Here is a 19,238-nt window from a genome sequence, read left to right on the forward strand (position 1 = left end):
CTCGCACTCGTCCACCGCCGCGCTCGCACAAAGCGAGCCAGGGCCCAGTTCCACAATGGACACAGCTACCGACATGGCACTTGCCCCCAAGAGCCCGCGCGCGCCCGCCCTCGACAACTCGCTCGCCTCCCCACCTTCTCCGCCGACCACGACGACGACGACACCAAGGGCAAAGGCCCTCGAGCCCGTCAAGCAGCGCACGCACACGCCCTGGCCCGTCCTGCCGTCGCTCGCCGTCCTGTTGCCGATCCTCGCCCTGTTCACCTGGACCTCGGTCCGCCTGCACTACGAGCTCCCGACGCCCGGCCACGCCCTGTTCTCGCCTGACGGCTCGCCCGTCTTTTCCGAGTCGCACGCCATGCGCTACATCAAGGACCTCGCCTCGTACGGCGATGGCACGCCCCGGTACCGCATCCTCGGCACGCGCGAGATGGTCGAGACGGACCAGTACCTGCTCGACAAGGTGGCCGAGATCCGCCAGGACGTCGTGCAGCGGCACCCAGACGGCGGCATGCAGCTCGAGGTCTGGCACCAGACCGGCGACGGCACCCACGTGCGTCCTCGTCTCGCTCCCTCAGTCTCACAGGAGGCCCGTCGGCTGACCCTTCCCTTCCCTCCCTCCCTCCCTCCCTCCCCTCCTCCTCTCCCTCTCGGTCTTTCCTTCGGCATCGTCGCCCCTTCCTCCAGCTGTTCGACTTCATGGACAAGATGGTTTGGAAGAAGTACATGGGCGTCACGAACGTCATTGTGCGCCTGTCGGACGGCACGGCGGCGACCAAGGCCAACGCCGTCCTCGTCAACGCGCACACCGACTCGACGCTCCCGAGCCCCGGTGCGGCCGACGACCTGTTCGGCGTCGCCGTCATGCTCGAGGCGATGCGGGTCATGGCCATGGGCGAGCGTCGCTTGACCAACTCGGTCATCTTCTGTGCGTCCCCTCTCGCCCTCTCTGCCTATGCGCGTACGCTCACTCGTACGCTCCGCAGTGTTCAACGGCGCCGAAGAGTCGCTTCAAGATGCCTCGCACTGTGCGCTCGACCCTCTCTCTCTCTCTCTTTCCCCTCTCCCCGCCCTTCTCTCTCTCTCTCTATCCCCTCTCGCCGCCTTTCTCTCTCTCTCTCTCTATCCGCCCTCCTTCCACCGTCTCTTCCTCCCTCCCACGCCACTCTCCTCATCCAGCTCCCTCGACGGCGAGCTGACGGCTCGTCCTCGCCTCCCCGACAGTGTTCATCACCCAGCACCCGCTCAAGGACACGGTCAAGGCGGTCGTCAACATCGAGGCGTGCGGCACCGACGGCAAGGAGATCGTGTTCCAGGCGACGTCGCCCGAGATGATTCGTGCGCTCGCCAGGACGCCCTCGCCATACGCGACCGTCATCGCGAGCGAGATCTTCCAGACGGGCTTGATCCTGTCCGACACCGACTTCGTGCAGTTCGTTCAATACGGGAACTTGACGGGCCTGGACATGGCGCTCGTGCAGAACTCGTACCGGTACCACACGACGCTCGACACTGTGGACAACATCGAGCCTGGCGCGCTGCAGCACACGGGCGAGAACCTCATCCCGCTCCTCGAGTACCTCACCTCGCCCGAGACGACCATGGGCAACTCGCACGAGTCGATGCCGATCCTGCCGCACGCCCCGACGTCGCACACCATCTTCTTCTCGGCCCTCGGCGGCAAGGTGTTCGTCGTGTACAGCCGAGCCACGGCGACGCTCGTGTACGGCATCATCGCCGCCCTCGTCGCCGTCATCGCGACCGACCGCGTCGACTGGACGACGCACAAGAAGGCGTACCTGCTCGGCGTCGTCGGCGTCCTCGGCGGCTTGGTCTCGGCGATCATTGGCGCAAATTCGGTCGCGTTCCTCACGAGCATAGTCCTCGGCAAGCCCATGAGCTGGTGCGTCTCGTCGTTCACCTCATTCTCCCACGAGCTGCAAGGTGTCAGCCTTGCGAGCTGCGAGGCGTCAGTGACTGACTCTCGCACGTTCCCCCTCCCCTTCTCGCCAACCTTGCTACCCGCCTTCTCTCGCCCGCCTTCCCTCGCCCGCCATTCTCTCGCCCTCTCGCACAGGTTCTCGAACGAGGCCTACCCGCTCTTCCTGTTCGGCCCGCCGGCGTTGCTCGGCGTCGTCCTGTGGCAGTACTTCCTCGTCTCGAACCGTGTCCGCTCGCCCATCGCCAGCGTCGCGCAAGATGCGGCCGAGTCGTCCCTTCTTGAGCACGCGACACTCGTCGGTCTCGTCGTCTTCAACTCGGGCATCACCTTGGTCGGCCACGCGCTCGGCGTCGGCTCGAGCTACCTGTACGCGATCGGGTCCGTCTCGGGCCTCGCGGCGCTCCTCCTCAACGACTACGTCCTGCGCAACAAGAGCAAGGGCCTTCATCTCGTTACCTACGTCGTCGGGCAGGTGCGTCACGCCCTCTCTGCGTCGTCGTCGCCTGAGTCGTCGACCATGCCTGACCACTTCTCTCGTCCTCCAGTCTCTGCCGCTCCTCGTCGGCATCGAAGGCATCATCGGTTTCCTCGACCTTTTCGTTCCGCTCACGGGCCGTCTCGGCGCCGAGGCGCCCGTCGACTTCATCATCGCGACCTTGGTCGGCGCCATCGGGTACCTGACCGTCCCCATGGTCAGCTCCTCTCCTTTTCTCCGTCTCCCTCTGCCTCGCCCGCCCACGCCATACTGACTCTTTGCTTCTCCTCGCGCAGCTGTCGCCCCTGTGCCACCGTTGGGGCGCCTTCTTCACTGCCCGACTCGCCGTCTTCCTCCTCCTCGTGTCGGCCTTCTCGATCGGCTGGTTCACTCGCCCGTCAGGGTCGCCGTACGACGCCGCCCACCCCAAGCGCCTTCTCGTCCTCCACATGGAGAACACGACGACGTCGCCGTCGACGTTCAACCTGCACGTCGCGAGCGTCGACGGGACGCCCTTCTCGGGCCTCGTCGAGAGCGCGACTGCCGGCTTGCGGGCCGCAGGATCGGTCCCCGAGCCGACCATCGCCGACGACCTCTCTGTCGAGTGGGACATCGTGTACGTCCAGCGTTCTCGCCGCCTGCCTCTTTCGACGACACAAACTCACCCACCGTCTCGACCCACCCGCAGCTACCCGGTCTCGCAGTTCCTCACGACGTACCGCATCGAGCTTCCGCCCGTCGACGCCAACTACGTCGCCACGTGGACCGACTCGCTCAAGGTGACGGTGCAGCGCAACGTCCTCAACTCGATCAAGCAGACCCGGCACGTCGAGCTCACGCTCGAGCACCCGGGCATCATCTGGCCCGTCATGAGCTTCACCGCCGACGTTGTCGCCTGGGGTACGTCCCTCTCCTTTCTCCCTCTCTACGGGCGGTTGCGCAGCCTCGAGGTCACGGACGAGCCGTACTGACTGCCCGTTGCTCGCACTCGCAGACCTGCCCCAGCCTCCTGAGCGAGGCGACGTGCGCCACCACGTCAAGTCGGTCGCGGCGTATGGCGTCACGAGCTTCCCGCTGTCGGTCACGGTGCAGCTCACGCCCGAGCAGTTTGCGGCGGCCATGCGCGAGGACCAACGCTCGAAGCAGCAGCGAGCCGACTCGTCGGCCGAGGACCGCGCTCTCGCGTCGCTCCGCATCGACTACAGCGGCCTCGACGTCCACGGCATGTGGCCGGCGAGCATGCAGAGCGACGACGCGGTCGAGGACGCGAGGCGGCAGCTCGCGAGGGGCACCAAGCCGGGCATGCGCTTCTTCGAGCAGTTCGCGCTCAGGCTCGAGCACGAGCCCGTCGACGCCATGCTCCTCAGTGCGGTGGCGGGCGTCGCTTACGTCTAGACGGCGGGGCAGAGCGAGGACGGCCGGCGGTTTGTTGGACTTGGTCGCGCACTGCGACTTGACCCTCCCTCTCGAGATCTGCAATCGCTATTCCCCTTTCTTGCTCTCGTCTTCTGTCTGGAGCCACGCGAGAGAGTACACCGTGAGGCTTGGAGAGCAGGCCGGGTCAAGAGCGACTCTGCGATTGTCATCAGCGGACCGGCTCGTCCTCGACCCTCTCATGGCTCACACCACTTTAGCCAGGCTTGCGCGCCCAGCATTGGCCCCTGCAGCTCTGCTCAAGCCGACGTGCACCTGCCTGCCCCTCCACGTCGCGCCCTCGACCCCATCGCTCGCTCGCTCGTTCGCCTCGACTTCGGCACCTCGCAGCCACGACAACCCTCTGGTGCGTCTGCCAGTCCACACGCACGCTCTCAATGGCATTCTACTGACCGCCTTGCCCGCCCACTCTGCAGGGGCTCCCTCGCAATGACGCTCCGCCGACCATGCCCCGCATGCAGCGCGGCCTGCCGCAGAAGTGCAGGCTCGACGGCGTCAAGAAGGTCGTCGTCGTGTCGAGCGGCAAGGGAGGAGTCGGCAAGAGCAGCGTCGCCGGTGAGTCCTGCCTCTCCTCGACGAGGCGCACATGGTCGGCTCCTCCTCCCCGAGGCGCACCCCTCCCTGCCGAGCGTACGATCTGACTTGCGTCCTCGCCCGCAGTCAACCTCGCACTAGCTCTCTCGGCATTGCCGCACAGCGTGACGGGCGGTGCACGGCCAAGGGTCGGCGTCCTCGACCTCGACATCTTCGGCCCATCGTTGCCCAAGTTGATGGGCCTCGAGGGTGCCGGCGAGCCCTTCTTGACAGCCGGTCCGTCCTCTCAGGTCTATCGAGTCACTAGAGGACGAGCTCACGTCCCTTCCTGTCCGCAGAAAACCGCCTCACCCCGCTTCGCGCGCACGGCTTGCCCTGCATGTCGATGGGCTTCCTCCTTCCCAACAACCCGCCCGACCCGACAAACCCGACCTCGCACCCGTCCGACACGCCCGTCGTGTGGCGCGGCATGATGGTCATGAAGGCCGTCCAGCAGCTCCTGTTCGACGTCGACTGGCGAGCCGGGACCGGCGGGCACGACCTCGACATCCTCGTCGTCGACACGCCGCCGGGCACGGGCGATGTCACGCTCAGCCTCGGACAGCTCGTCGAGGTCGACGGTGAGCCGCCCCTTTTCGCGGACGCGACTCTTCTCTCGAAGAGGACGAGCGACTCACGATGTCGTCCTCGTACCCGCAGGCTCGGTCATCGTCTCGACGCCGCAGAACGTCGCCATCATCGACACGCGCAAAGGCGTTGCCATGTTCCGCAAGCTGGGCATCCCTGTGCGCTCTCTCTTTCTCTTTTATTCCGCTCAGAGGCGAGCCGTCACCAACTCGCCGTTCGCGCTCGAAACAGATTACCGGCGCCATCCTCAACATGAGCCACTTCCTGTGCCCTGGCTCGTCGACGCCGCACTACATCTTTGGCCGCCCCGACGCCTTCAACTCGACGTGCGCCGACCTTTCGCTCGACGTCCTCGGCCAAATCCCCATCGAGCCCGACGTGTCGTCCCGAGGCGACTCGGGCGCGCCCGTCGTCATGCTGGCCTCGCCCGCTTCGTCGAGTGGCGACGAGCTCGCAGCGGGACCGTCCAAGGCGAGGGAAGCGTTCCTCACGCTGGGCGAGCAGGTGTGGCACCGGCTGCAGCAGGGCGCACGGGCGTGAGGCGTCCGCCGCCGCTCGACCTCGCCTTGCTTAGCGCGGTCCCTTGCAACGTCGACGCTCTTTACTCGGCCGCACAGCGACCCGGACGAGAAGAGAGACGAGAGCTTGACGTCGCCGCTGCCGATCCGCCTTGCGAGCGAGCGAGGGACGGGCCTGTGCCTCGGCGCAGCTACAAGGGCAAGCTTCATCGAGAGCTCGCCGCCGCCGCTCGTGCCGCGTCAAGTGGCTCGCAGCAGTCTTCGCGGGACGGTTGCGTATCGAGAGAGCTCGGGCGAGAGAGGGCTTTCGACGGCCGACAGGAAAGCCGGCGAGCGAGATCGTCGCACGGGCCCGTCATCGAGATGCGTCGCACGGGGCGAAGAAGGTCGTCCGCCCCCCGCGCAACGGAATGCCATGCCCTCTCGGTACGACTGGCTTGCCTTGATCGTGGCGGAGCAGAGATGAGCGTGTGAGAGCGACAAAGCGCCTGGGAGAGCGAGAGGTCCGGGAGCCGAACGCGCGACGGAAAAGCACTTCCGGCCTTGCGCATGCCTGCTCCTCTCGCGCCGCGCCGCTCGCAAGCTCTACTTTGCTACCGACTCTCGGGGTACGGGCGATCTCTGTAGCGAGCGAGAGCGAGATGAGTAGGACGATGAAACGAGCGGCGTGGCACTTGCTGTGAGACGGTGCGGGAGCCGAAAGTTGGAGTGCGCTCAAGGGGTCCGTTCGCGCGACGGTTTCGCGGCGAGCTCGTCGTGGAGAGAGAGCTGGTCGGGCCCGAGCCAGACCTCAAGCTCGTCTCGGGAGGTCGGCCACGACGTCGATGTCGTCCGTCTTCGAGGGGTTCGGCGGCTCGAGCGCTCGACAAATCTCCGGAGGACGAGCTTGCAGCTGGCGTGAAGGGGCCGAGCGGCCGTTCGCAAGCCGATCTTGAGCTTGATCAGCGAAAGCCGCTGATGAGCGTGCGGCGTCGAGCCTTGGGAAGGTTGACGTCGCGCTCTCGGGCCTCGTTCGACACGGACTCAGTCGAAGGGGGAAATCCGGGGCAAGAGGCAGCAAAGGTCCACCGCTCTCGCGCTCGCAGACGACGGCAGCTGTGGCAGGCTCTCGGGAAAGACGACAGATTGAGAGAGAAGTACTGCGTTGTCAAATCGGCGCTGCGAGGTGCGTGCGAGGGAGAGGAGAGGGGAGGGGCGAAAAAGAGGCTCTACAACCGACGAAAGGGAAAGAGGGTACCACTGGTGCAAAGGGAGGGGGTACAACCGAAAGGAAAGGCACTGCGTCTAGAGAGGGGGGGCTGCGAGGGGGAAGGACGAGCTGCTGTTGACGACTAGGTGCGTGCGAACAGGAACGACGGGGGTATAAAGACTGCGGAACGAGGAGCGGCGAGTGCGAAGGAGGGTGCGAACGAGGTGCCATAAATATGTCGACGACGGGAAAGGCGATATGGCAGAGGGGGGGCGACGCTCAGTAGGTCGGTGCGAGGGGCGCGACGTCAATGGCGTGCGGGTCGATCGGCGCCTTGCCGTGGTGCAGGGCCGCATACGCCGCGAGCTGTGCGACGGCGTCGTCGCCAAACTGGGCGGCGCCGGGCAAAGGCCAGCCCGTCTTGTCCGCCGACTCGGGCGTGAGCGGGCCCGCCGGCGTGCACGGCGACAGCGGCGTGTGGATGCTGTGACCGTGCCCGAACGCCGGCGACGACGCGTACGACGAGCACACGGTCGAAGGTGCGCGCGACGACGAGCGCGAGTAGGGCGACGCGTTGCGGTACTCCTGGCGGGTGCGGACCCGGCCGGAGCGCGACGACGTCGACGAGCTCGGCGACGGACACGACGACGACAACGACGTGATCGTCGAGGTGGACGTCATGCTCGACGGGTGGCCGCGCAGGAGGGCGACGGCGGCGTCCGACGCGCGGCGGTGGCGAAGGGTATTGGGCGAGGGCGAGCGCGAGGTCGAGGGGGACGGGGTCGGCGGGCGCGAGTCGCGGCGGCGCTTGCGGTCCTCGAGCGACTTGCGCTGCTGCTGCTGCTGCGCGGCGACGGCGAGCGAGCGGGCGAGCTCGCGCTCGGCCTCGTACGGCGTGACGACGTCTTGGATCCACCCATCGAGCTCCTCGTCGCGGACGACGACGTTCCATCTGCGGGAGGGGGGGGGGGGGGGGGGCGACGAGTCAGTGACTGCTGTCGAAGAGTATCGCAGACGAGGCGAGGGACGCACCCGAGGAAGGCAAACAGCTCGCGCTCCATCTGGTTGACCTCGCGCAGCTCGAACAGGCCCTGGCCGACGATCTGCCAGCTCTTGTTCGAGTAGGTGTCGTCCATCGAGATCTTGCTCGAGAGCATGAGGGACGACAGGAAGAGGCGATGGGGCGACGTGCTCGTGCCACGGGCGGACGGGTAGCGCTGCTTGAGGCGGCTGAGGAGGAGGAGCGCCTGGTGCGTGATCGACACGGGGAGGCGAGTGCGGTACAGGGCGTAGGCCTGCGAGGAGAGTAAGGGCGAGTCAGTGCCTGCACACTTTCAAGAGAGAGAGAGGCGGACGCACGATGAACTCGCCGAGCTGAGGCACCCCGACGTCCTTCTTTGCGGGCGCGGCTGGGGCCGGGTTGGCGTCGGTGGCTGCTGGCGGTGCGACGCTGAACAGGGACGTGATGACGTGCTCGCACAGGAGGGCGAGGTCTGCACGAGGTGGCGGCGAGGGAGGAAGCCGGACCGTGTCAGCTGCCGGAGATCCTCGCGCGCTCGCTCACGGCAATGGGGTCGGCCGCCGTGGCGGCAAAGGGGTAGGGGGAGAGAAGGGCGAGGGGCGCACCTTCAAAGCCGTAGTAGCGGTCGGCAGGCATGCTGGGCAGTGCTTGTGCGGGTGCGGAGAGAAGAGGCGAGGGCGATGCGCAGGGGAGGAGGACGACGGCGGCGGCCTCGGCTTGTCGACAGACGAGATGACCGAGGAGCGTGCTTCGGCTTGACCGCGGGGGCTCTGGCGGGTGCGTACGGCCGTGCGAGTCTCCTGGCGGACAGGAGAGGGCGAGGGCGAGGTGCCGGCTGTCGAGGTTGAGGCGGATGCGGGCGTGCGGCGACGTGCGGTTGCGACTCGACGAAGGGTGCGAGCGAGACGACGCGAGTGCTGTTAGGTGGACGGCGGTGGCGGAAGAGGGTCGGCGAGAGTGCTCGACAACGACGGCGAGTGCACGGTGGATGGAGAAGAGGGAGGAGAGCAGCTCTCGGCAGCTCGCGAAAGACGGGGGATGGGGACAGGGCCGCACCTCCCTCTCTCGCCGTCGCTCACCCGCGGGTGGATTTCTCCGACGCTGCGTCTCGCGCGGCGCTAAACCCAAGGCACGCTTCTTGCCCTTCGCCGCCCGCCGTGCGCGGCTTCTCTGCTGCCCACGAGGCGTGGCCACGCGGAGTGCCTGGTCCCTCTCGCCCACCGCGGGCCCGACTTGGGAAGGCGCTCGCTCGCTCGGACGAGTCGCACGTTTTCGCTCGCTCGCCGGGCAATCGACGGCCTGCAGCTCGCTTTCTCCCCTGCCTCTCGCACGGCCTCCTCCTCGCAGGAGAGCACCGCCGCCCGAACCCCCTCCTTCGGCGAGCGGAGCTCCTCGTCTCGCGTTCGCCCCTCGAAAATGACCTTTCAGCGCAGAAGCTGCCATGATCGCGCCACGCATATTTCTCACACACGCACTTGGGAGAGGTCGGCCTGCCACTTTTTAGCAGCGCAGCCAGAGGAGGCAACACTTGCGCACGGACGGCAGCCGTCCGCCAGCTTGTGTCGAACCGCCTATCCTGCTCGCTCGCCCTTGTCCGCGCACGCTAAGCCACCTTGGGCCCCTTTGCCGACGATACGCCGCCAGCGACGTGAGCTCGCCGTCGCCCAGGTGTTGCAGGGCGCGGCGAGCTTGAGCGCTGTCGCCCTCGCTCGCGCCTCGTCCCGAGCGAGGTCCGAACGCCGTGCGCGCCTCGACGGCGACGGCGGCGGCGAGCTCTGCTTTACCGACCTTCCGCCGCTCTCCGCTCGCCTCGCTCGCTGGCGCTGCCTCGAGAGCGTCTCTCCCCCTCGCCGCGATCGACGCGCTCGCGACCTGGGTCTCCGCGCTGGCTCCAGAGTGCCACTCGCCGCGTGCGACTGAACGCTCGCCGCGTTGGCCCTCCGCTCGCCGAGCACAGCAAGAGCTTGGGCAGCTGGCGCGGCCTCGCAGCTCGAACGTCGCGTGACTTTCACGAGCGCGTTGACGGCGGTGCTCGAACCTCTCGACGACGCGCAGCTCCGCCCGCCGCTGCAGAGAGACGTTGCAATCCAGTTCACCTCTGCCCGAGCCATTCATCTCCGACAGCTGACCTCGGACAAGGAAGAGCAAGTCGACGAGGACGAGGTTCTCGGCTGGTCCTCGGAGATTCCGCCGTCCGCACTTTCCGACTGCCTTTGAAGCTCTCGCTCTCGCTCAGGCGAAGCCCGACACATCTGATGGCGGCCTCCACCGCCGAGAAAGTCGCGCTGCAAGGCCGCACGAGCGAGGCCTGAGCATTTTCCGAGTGCTGGGCGCGCTCTCCGAAGCCGCCCGGGCCTCGCTCGTGCGGGGAATCGACACGGCTTGCGCTGCGGAGGCGCCGCTCTACGACGCGTGGCGCTGCCCGCCCCCAGCTTGGCGTTGGCTGCCCGTGCGAGGAAACGCGAGAAAGGCTTGCTCCGTTGCTGCCGAGCCTGCGAGGGAAGGGCGCCTCGTGGCTCACCCCGGGCCCGTCGCAGCACGGGTCGTCTCCGCGCTCGAGCCCCGTCGCACGAGCCTCGGGCTCCTTGCTCGGCGAGCTTGCCGCCCGGTTTCCCACTCGCCTTCCTCGCGTGGGTCCGTGCCGAAGAAAGCTGTGCTCGTCCTCCGCGCCTGCGCGACGAAAGGCACTGCGACGGCGGCGGCGCGTGGGCGCAGCGGCGTGCTCGCGCGCGCACGCCGGAGCTTGACGGGAGGAGTCAACTAGTTAGCGCGGCGGCGTGCTGCTCGCCAGCTGGCAAAGTCAACCGCGCGCTCGCGTTGACCTTGCGGGTGCGGTCCACTCGTGCGCCTCGGGGCTCGGACGTCGGGGAGCCGGGGCTCTCTCGCCGCATGCTGCAGCGCTCAGAGTCTCTGTGATTGCATCGAGCGCGCTCCCTCGAGTGCGGGTCGCATTGCTCGCTCGCCCTTGCGCGAAGGAGCGAGTTCTCGAACGCACGTGAAAAGCCACGCATTGACCTCGCTCGGACTGTGAGCCCGCGCTCGCTTCATATTGATCATGTCGATCTCGAACCCGCGGCGGAAGCGCGGGCGGACCTCGCACAAGCTTCGGACAGAGCACGTCCTGTTGCCGAGCTCCAGGGTGCGAAACAAGCCCGGTTTCGCAAGCGGCAGCGTGTTTCGCCTGTCGCTTTCTTGCGCGGCTTCGCTCGCCGCCAGCGACCAGTCAACGCTCGCGTAGACGAGCTTCAGCTCCTCCTCGCGACCTTCTCAACTGCGCACGTCGTCTCCCACTGTTTCGATCGTACGAGGAACGCGTCCCTGAACCGCTCTTGCAATATGATCTTCTGGCGGTGGCCGACCCGTCAGAAGGTGGCGACTGACGTGCATGACCAGCTTTCTCGAAGAAAGGTGTCTCGCGGCGAGCTCTCGAGCGAGAAGGTCGGCCTCCTCAGTCTACGAGGGCCATCAACTCCTCCTCGCGAGAGACAGAGAGAGAGACGATCTTCCGCTCACGCTCTCGAGCTCTCGTTCGGGCACTCGTGCAGCTCTGAGGCAGCGCACTTTGTCCAAACTTCAAGTTTGGGCGCGCGCAGCAGGGTAGCCGTGGGACGGAGAGGAGGAGGTCCGAGCCAGGTCGCGCGAGTGGGCGGCCCTGCTCGTTCCACGGTGCGCCCCGCACCTGAGCGGCGACTATGACGAGTGTGAGGAAGCGCCGGCGACGGGCGTCGCATAAAGCGCCGAGCGGCGAGGAGCAGGCCCGACTCGCCGACGATCCTTTCCTCTCGCCCGAGAAGACGAGCAGTGGGCGATAGCGAAGAGTGGGACAGCTCTCGAAGCGCTCGGGCAATGACAAGGGTGGCACGTAGGCATTGCAGGGCGGTGACGACGACGACGACGATGCGAGGGAGGGAGAGAGAGAGGGGACGCACCTGGCGGCGGCGCTGAAAGCGCGAGTCGGCGAGACGACGGCGGCGCAACGAGTCGCGGTATGTGTGTCGGCGAACGACAAGGAGGAAGACGAGGACGTAGATGGCGAGCCTGTGAAACCGGGAAGACGAGGGTCAGTGCGCGGTCCCGAAATCGTCGCGAGGAGGGTTGCTCGAGTTGTCGCATCAGTGGTCCGAAACAAAGATTGATATCTGCATCGCCCAGGGCCCGAGGGATTGTACGGTCCTCGTTTGACAGTAAAGCCGGCCCCGAGCGTCGCGCGAGGCGTCGAGTCCGCCCGTCGGGATTGGGTTCATCAAGCGCGAGAAGGGGGAGGGGAAGGAGAGCGGGGCTCACCGAAGGCTACAGAGCGGCACAAGGTGATGCAGCAGAAGCCTGTGACGAGGGAGGAAGACAGAGTCAGTGACGGCGCTCGAGCCTCGAGGAACGTGCGCTGCTGCTCGCGACGACGGCGACGCGACGACCGGCTCAGACAACGTCCGGCAGGACGAGGTTTGTCCTCGGCAGGTTGTAGGATTGCTGAGATAGTGTTTGTGTTTAGGTGTCTCGTCTTGGCCGGCGAGGAGGGAAGGAGGAAGAGGGCGAGTTTGGGAAGGTCGCTCACCTGGGCGAGGACGCCGTCGGCCGTCTTGAGCGTGTTGCGCAGCCAGGCGGCGATGGACGTGTGCGTGTGCGACGTAGACGAGGCGACGAGAGGTCGAGAACCTGTGCGGGAAGAGGGCTGAGTCAGTACGAGGCTCTCAGACGATGTGGAGGTTGTTTCTCGTGAACCGCGCTCGCTCGACCGCAACGAGTGCGCGTCGAACGTCCGCGTCGGACAAGGCTGAAACGAAAATTGAAATGGTTGTCCGCAGCAGGGGTAGGAGACGAGCTGAGCTCGAAGGTAGGTTTTTTTAATCATTCGCGGGCGTGCGAGCACACGAGAGGGCCGGAAAGGGTGACAGGGGACGGACGACGCACACGACGATGCACCACGACCGTAGCCGACCGTGCGAGCGGTAGACGAGGCTCCAGAAGAGCAGGCGCTGCGAGGAAGAAGGGCAGAAGCTGGGTCAGGACATAACTCGACGACAAGGGCTGCTCGACGACCTCGCTCCTCCTGCTGCGGCCCTCAGCAACTTGTAGACGGATGTCGTGTGTCGCTCAGGGGCCGACCGAGCGGCGCGAGCGCCCGGCTCGCCAACCTCGGACACATGCATAACGCGCCCGCGCCCGCTCGACGGCGGCCGCAGGACGCCCATCCTCGCCGCACTGCCCCGCCTCTCGTGCGCGACTTGCACTCTGCGCGAGAAGGGAGGGCGAGAAGGGAGGAAGGAGAGGGCTCACCTGAGCGTACACAACCGAGGCGGGCGAAGAGGGTGCCGAGCGAGACAAAGTCGACGATGGGCGAGTGAGCTGCGGGACGAGAGCGAGTCAGTGTACGGCTCCCGAAAGGCTCGTGATCTGCTGCTGCTGTGCGAGAAAGCTCGTCGCCGCCGGGTCGGTCGAGAAAGGGATCCCAGGGTTGAAGATGTGGGTTTCACGAGGCGCACGCGAGCGCGGGCCCTCAAGGAGAAAATTAGATTGTTTGACGGTCTTGTCCCGCATCGTGACCGCCTCGTGCGCTGCGCTTGCGGCGGCCGGGAAAGAGGGGAAGAGGGAGAGAGGCTCACACGGTCGAGAGAGGCGCTCGGAGTGATCAGGCGACGAAGAAGGGCGCTGTTGCGCTGCGCAGTATCGGCATGGTCGTGGCGAGCTGATGCAAGTCGAGGTCTGTGGGACAAGAGGCAAGTCAGTGCGGTTCGTCGAAGAGGGAAAGTTGCTCGGTGCGGACGGCGACGACCTCGAGCGCGACCGCGACCAGGGGCTGGCGGCTGCATCAGATCAAGTGTATAGCGAGTCGCATGCTCGACACAGGCTGCAGGTCGAACCGGCTCGGCGCACCGCTGCCCGACCCTGAAGCGCGAGGCGACCATCGACCCGAGGGAGGACAGCCGACGACGACGACGACGAGAGAAGCGCGACGCCGCGCCGGGGGAGGACACGGCCGGTCGAGCCAAGATTGACGAGTTTCGAGGGGTGCATCCCGCGCGAGAGAGGGCCGCAAGGCGATAGCGGAAGATTTACCTCGAGCGTTGGTGGAGAGAAGTGGCCAAGGGCGAGCGCGAGGGACTTCGCCGCAGCGGCGAGCTCGCACGCGACCTCATCTCGTCCTCGCCGTCGCCTCTCAGCTCTCGCAGTGCCCTTCTCATGCGCATCGTGGCGCACGACTCTGTAGCTCAGCGCTTGTCCAACACCTGCGGCGAACGAGCGGCTCCCGCAGAATCGCTCGCGCTCCGTCTCTCGGACCTCTCGCGGGCAGAGACCGTCGACGACAGGGCGCGCGAGCTACGTGATCATGACAACAAGAGAGTCCAGAAAAGGAGAGACCGCCGGCTCAGTCCTCCTCCCACCAGCTGTCCTTGGCGGCCGGCCGCCTCGACATGTCGCCGCGGATGGTCGACCTGCTCGCGGCGCCGCCCGTCGTGCCCTTCTGCTTCTTCTTGGCGCCCGCACCGCTCGCACCGACCATCTTGTCCTTGTGGTGGACGGGCGCAGCTGGCGGCGCCGCGACGACGACGGGCGCGGCGTCAAAGTCGAACCCGAGCACGAGGTCGTCCTTGCGCTCGACACGGCGCTTCTTGCGCTTCTCGTCCTCGACGAGCTCGTCTGGCTCGTCGTCGAGGTCGTCCTCGTCGCCGCTGCCGCGCCCGGCCTCCTCGCGCAGATGCTTCTCGTGCCGGATCGTCGCCGCGAGCCCGAGGTGCTGTTGGCGCTTCTTGCCGACGCCCGTCAGGCTGATCTTGGACAGGTCGAGCGCCTCGAGCGCAGGCGTCGTGTTGGTGAGGAGCGACGGCGTCTTGTGCGTCAGGAGCGAGTCCTCCCACGCCGACTTCTGCGTGCGGTACAGGGCCATCGTCGCGCGAGCGTCGGTCACCTGCAGGCCGGCATCGGGACGTGTGAGCGAGCCCGCTCGTTCCTCGGGCAGTGTACAGTGAGAGAGAGGGAGACGCACCGAGCTGTGCTCGCCGGCCTGGATGTCGACGCCGAGCGCGAGCTTGGCGAGGTTCTTGAGGCCCGGCCGCTTCGTCTTGGCGAGACCCTGCAGCGGGGCGTACTTGGACGTGTCGCGCGTCATGTGCCACGGGTGCGAGAGCAAGAGGACCTGGTCGGGCGAGCGAGTCAGAATCGTGCGAGTGACAGACGCGACGAGAAAGGTAGGGGCGCACCTGCGTGTCGTTCGAGAGAGCGTGGCCGATCAAGATGCGGTCCTTGATGAGGGCCGCCACCTCCTTCTGCACCTCCTGGAAGCTCGGTGCTGCAAGGTGAGGCGCGAGGTGAGCTCTACGAGTCGGACGCGCCCTCAAATCCTCAAGAGAGAGGAGAGAGGGGACGCACCGTTGCGCAAGTCCTCCTCCCTGACGCCCGACACCCAGGTGCGGTAGTCGGTCACGCGTTCCCTCGGACGCACGAAGCGGTCGAGGATGGTGCTGCCGTGGTAGTTGACGATCGAGACGCGGGCGAGCGTCGACTCGACGCCCTCGGGGCCGACGCCGACCATCTCGCAGTCGATAGCTGCACGGGAGCGAGAGCAGCGTCAGGGCATGTTCGTGTGGGTACAGGGAACGAGTGGGCGCACCGAGGTACTGGCCGGGGCTGTCCACGCGCAAGGAGAGAGAGGGTCAGCACGTTGGTCCACGAAGCGTGAAGAGCGAGGAAGAGAGATCGGGACGCACTCTCGCTGCCACGCCGCCAAGCCGCCCTGCATGATCTCGTCGACAGGAATGAGGCGCTTGTGCGCGGCACCCTTCTTGCGCGCGTCGACGGCCGCCTCGTCTGCTCGCTGCCGCTCCTTGCCCTTGAGGCTGGTGCTGCTGCCCTTCTGCCGCTCTGCCGCGTCGGACGAGACGCTCGAGTGCGTGCGCTTGCGCTTGCTGCTGTCGCTGGCGGGCGCGGGCGTGGACGAGGCGGGCTTGATGGCCTGTGGGGACGATGAGGGAGGTGAGCCGCGGACAACGAGACGAGCGCTCGGCAGGAGGGGACGCACGGCCTTGAGCGACTTCCAGTTGGACGACGGGGCGACGGGCGCAGCGACCTTCTTGGTCTTGGCCATGGCTGGCGAGGACGAGGGAGGCGAACCGCTCGTCCGAGCTGCGCCCCGACGCGACGCAAGCGAGGCGGTGCTCGTCGACTGTCTCTCTCTCTCTCAAAGTCTCTCGACCTTGGCCGAGCTCTTTCGAGAGTCCCGTGAGAGGCACGACCGAAAGAGAGGAAGAACGAGGCAGCGTCCGTGGTTGCGGGATGCGAGAAGGAGGTTCGATAAAGCTAGGGCGAGGCGACAGGGGATGTACAAGGGCGTGTAGGTGGGTCTGGTGCGTGCGACGGACAGAGAAGGAAGAGGGGAGGAAAGAGCTACAAGGAAGGAGAAGGCGAGGAGGGAAGGAGGGGACCGCGGTCACGCGAGGACGAGGGCGGCGACCGACGCGGCGAGCGCGATCGCGCCTGCGGCCTTGCCGACGGGCACCGTCATCGCGGCGCCCGTGCTGCCCGACGACGACGAGTCGGTCGTGCCCGTGTTGGCGCTGCCGCCGCTGCCGCGAGTCGCAAAGCCCACGGCGGGCGGGTCCGAGAACCGGTACGCCGAGTACACGCCCGTCAGGAACGCGTCGCCGACGATGATGTCGACCGTGCTCGACGCGCTCGTCTCGAGCGCAAAGACGGCGCCGAGGCACAGCGAGCCGCGCGAGTTGACGGCGCCGGCGTTGAACTGGTCGGGGGCGATCGTGTACTCGACGCCGCCGAACGTCATGCTGACGTTGACGCTCTGGCTGCACGGGAACGAGTAGTACCCGCTCTCGCCCTGGAGCGAGATGGACGCCGCGCCGGGCACCTGGGCGTAGACGGCCTCGGCGAACCGCTGCGGCGCGCCGATGAGCGTCGTGCCCGTGTCGATGACGACGGCGGCGTCGGTGAGGCCGAGCGACTGGCCACCGACGTGAACGTCCTGGAGCGGGATGGCCCAGTAGGCCGCCGGCTGCACGATGTTGATCCAGTTGAGCTCGCCCGAGAAGGCGCTCGTGTCGACGCCGCCGATCGTGAGGGTGCCGCCGGGCGCGGTCGGCGACGAGGCGGTCGTGAAAGTGTGCGTCCTGCAGGTTGAGAGGGTCCCGATGAGTGAGGAACGGCGAGGCGAGTCACAGAGGGAGAGGGTGGACGCACTCGAACGCGAAGCCAAAGACGCCCTCGGGGAGGGTGCCGTTGCGCCACAGCGCCTCGACGAGCGGCGTCTCGCCCGAGCTGGCGAGCGCGGTCCAGCCGAGGCCGAGGATGCCGCTGATGGTGCCGTCGACAATGTTCTCGAGCGTGTCGCACGCCGCGAAGATCTGGTCGGGCTGCGTAAAGTTGCCGATCGAGATCGTGTCGCGGACGAGGGTGCCTGTCGAACACGGCGAGTTTGTGGGACATGGCGGTGGGCCGAAGGAGCGGGAGGGGAGAGGCGAGGAAAGGGCAGATGCGACGCCGAGGCGGAGGAGGAGGGACCGAGCGGGAAGGAAAGGGAGGGAGAAAGGCTGGGTCAGTGCTGCTCGCCTCGCATCTAGGACGAGGTACAGGAGACGCACCTGATGCTGAGCCCGAGCCGTACTGGATCGAGAAGGCCGACTGCGACGTGGCCGAGGTCGACGAGGTAGACGGCTCGTAGCCCGGCGTGTTGGCCGAGCAGCCGTTGCAGCCCGTCTCGGCGAGGATGAGGTCGGCCGAACCCGTGTCGAGGACGACCGAAAAGGCGGCAGGAGGCGTGCCGACGTCGATCTCGCCGTACCATTCGCTGCGGGGAGTGGACGAGGACAGAGTCAGGGACTCGTTCGTGCAGAATGATCCGGTTGCGTACGGGAGGCGCATGGGCCTCGCCGCTCAGCGCATCTGCTCCGTTCCACGACTAGCCGAGCACAGTGCCGCACAGCATGCCGAGGATCGCGCCCGCACCGCCACCCGTGACGACGAGGACCGAGGGAGGGGAGGGAGAGGCAGGAGGGGTGGGACGCACGAGTCCTGGTAGCTGGTCATGGGCACGTCATTCTGGCGCTTCTGCTGCTGGCCGGCGGTCGAGTCGCGCGAGCCGGGAGCCCACGCGCCGTACTTGCTGCGCATGCCCTGGGCCTTGCGCAGGAAGCTGTCGGCATCGCGGCGCTTCTCGAGGGCAGCACCGCGGCGCACGAGCGGCACGGTGAGGGCTTGAGGTGCTGGCGCCGGAACTGGGGCGGGCGAGCGAGCCTCGAGAGGAGCGGCGCCTGCTCCTGCTGCGAAGGCGGGTCGGAGAGGCGAGGCGGCGGCGAGGTGCGCGGCGGCGGCGAGGGCCGACAGCGACAGGGCGAGCGGGTTGGTGAAGTGAGCAGGCATGGCGGCTGGGCGCAGACGACTGCCTGGAGCTCGTGTGTGAGGGAGGAGGAGAGGAGGAGGGCTGACGACGATGAGGCTCACGCGGGGGAAGGCTCGGCTTCGACCCTCGGCGCACCCGCCCAAATTGCCTGCGACGACGCGCATCGCAAAGCGTCTCGCAGCTCGTCGTCGCAACGACGTCGCTCCGTTCCGCTTTCGCTTTGCGATGCTCGCGCGCTCCTCCTCTCCTTCCCCTCGCCTCGGCCGCTCGCCCCTGCGCGCAAGCGTGCCGCTCGATCGTTCGTGCACGCACCCCCGATCGCGAGGCCGGTCGTCGGCGTGCCCTCCTCCCTCGTCGCCTCGACCTCCTCCTGCTTGCTCGCCTCAGGCTGCCTTCGACCAGATCCTTCCTCTGCGACGCTCGCTTCTTCGGCCCGCTGGGGTGCACGGAGGGGGCAAGCCCTCGCTCTCTCTACCGCGCGCCAACTCAGACGCGTCCTCGCTCGCACTCTCGGCGAGCTCGCGTCCCGGTCGAGCAGGGGGCGACGGGCACAGCTTCAGCGACGACGTGAGTGTCCCGCTCGACGCTCTGAGCGAATGTCGGTGACCGAGCCTCAGATTCGTCGGCCAGATCCGAGGCCGAGGGGGCGCAAGGGCGCACACTCTCGCAGCGCCGCGCTCGGCTCGGCGCTTTCGGGCTGTACCTGCTCGAGTCGAAGCCGGAGCGACATCGCGGTCAGGAAGGGCAACGGACGAGGGCCGGCGAGGCGAGCGGCCCCCTCGTGAGGGCAGACCAGTCGGGGAGATCCGCTCGCGCGCCGGACAGCTCCTCTCTCGACGCTCGCTCGCTCGCGCACCGTTCGTCTAGCTCTAGTACTAGCGAAGCCGTGACGACGTCGAGGCGTACGAGCGACCGCTGTCTCGATCCTCGCCGTCGAGCAAGTGGCGCACGGACCGTGACAGCTCGGCTGCGACGTTCGCCCTCTTCTGCTCTGCGCGCCCTGCGGCTTCTCTCGGTCCTCGTCGGCAGCCTGGGACTCGACGCTCTCGAACGCTCGTCGCACCCGGAGCACGCCGTCGTCGGCCTCGTAGAGACGGCGACGAGGTGCTCGTCGGCGTCGCAGACAGGTCGAACCCGGCTTTCCGCTCGCCTC

The 19,238-nt window shown here is 67.1% G+C and overlaps 5 protein-coding genes across 5 annotated transcripts; 1 reads left to right on the plus strand and 4 right to left on the minus strand.

The window, feature by feature from the left end:
* Positions 1-73: 73 nt before the first annotated feature.
* RHOBADRAFT_50590 (uncharacterized protein) lies at positions 74-5,552 on the plus strand (the record flags this gene model as incomplete). Its single annotated transcript, XM_018415394.1, has 15 exons — positions 74-553; positions 688-928; positions 987-1,028; positions 1,225-1,903; positions 2,078-2,414; positions 2,488-2,634; positions 2,714-3,033; positions 3,106-3,317; positions 3,412-3,783; positions 4,085-4,197; positions 4,268-4,406; positions 4,512-4,661; positions 4,724-5,005; positions 5,085-5,170; positions 5,244-5,552. 15 exons carry the CDS (start codon positions 74-76, stop codon positions 5,550-5,552), a joined length of 3,909 nt encoding a protein of 1,302 aa, XP_018274126.1.
* A 1,446-nt stretch (positions 5,553-6,998) lies between these two features.
* On the minus strand, positions 6,999-8,376 carry RHOBADRAFT_50591 (uncharacterized protein; the record flags this gene model as incomplete). Its single annotated transcript, XM_018415395.1, has 4 exons — positions 6,999-7,671; positions 7,752-8,014; positions 8,079-8,212; positions 8,346-8,376. The coding sequence occupies 4 exons, from the start codon at positions 8,374-8,376 to the stop codon at positions 6,999-7,001; spliced, it is 1,101 nt and encodes a 366-aa protein (XP_018274127.1).
* A 3,213-nt stretch (positions 8,377-11,589) lies between these two features.
* RHOBADRAFT_50592 (uncharacterized protein) lies at positions 11,590-13,645 on the minus strand (the record flags this gene model as incomplete). Its single annotated transcript, XM_018415396.1, has 7 exons — positions 11,590-11,778; positions 12,025-12,063; positions 12,293-12,393; positions 12,649-12,713; positions 13,015-13,083; positions 13,341-13,440; positions 13,612-13,645. Coding segments are annotated over 7 exons (595 nt in total), but the record flags the coding sequence as incomplete, so codon positions are not given.
* A 381-nt stretch (positions 13,646-14,026) lies between these two features.
* On the minus strand, positions 14,027-15,820 carry RHOBADRAFT_50593 (uncharacterized protein; the record flags this gene model as incomplete). Its single annotated transcript, XM_018415397.1, has 7 exons — positions 14,027-14,644; positions 14,723-14,872; positions 14,937-15,025; positions 15,106-15,282; positions 15,347-15,363; positions 15,444-15,688; positions 15,755-15,820. 7 exons carry the CDS (start codon positions 15,818-15,820, stop codon positions 14,105-14,107), a joined length of 1,284 nt encoding a protein of 427 aa, XP_018274129.1. The 3' UTR covers positions 14,027-14,104.
* Positions 15,821-15,973: 153 nt separating this feature from the next.
* On the minus strand, positions 15,974-18,105 carry RHOBADRAFT_50594 (uncharacterized protein; the record flags this gene model as incomplete). The annotated part of the gene is made up of 4 exons (XM_018415398.1): positions 15,974-16,856; positions 16,927-17,143; positions 17,328-17,533; positions 17,753-18,105. 4 exons carry the CDS (start codon positions 18,103-18,105, stop codon positions 16,163-16,165), a joined length of 1,470 nt encoding a protein of 489 aa, XP_018274130.1. The 3' UTR covers positions 15,974-16,162.
* Positions 18,106-19,238: the final 1,133 nt, after the last annotated feature.

The sequence above is a fragment of the Rhodotorula graminis genome (genome assembly GCF_001329695.1).
Source record: "Rhodotorula graminis WP1 unplaced genomic scaffold RHOBAscaffold_1, whole genome shotgun sequence".
In the NCBI taxonomy this organism is placed as follows: Eukaryota; Fungi; Basidiomycota; class Microbotryomycetes; order Sporidiobolales; family Sporidiobolaceae; genus Rhodotorula; species Rhodotorula graminis.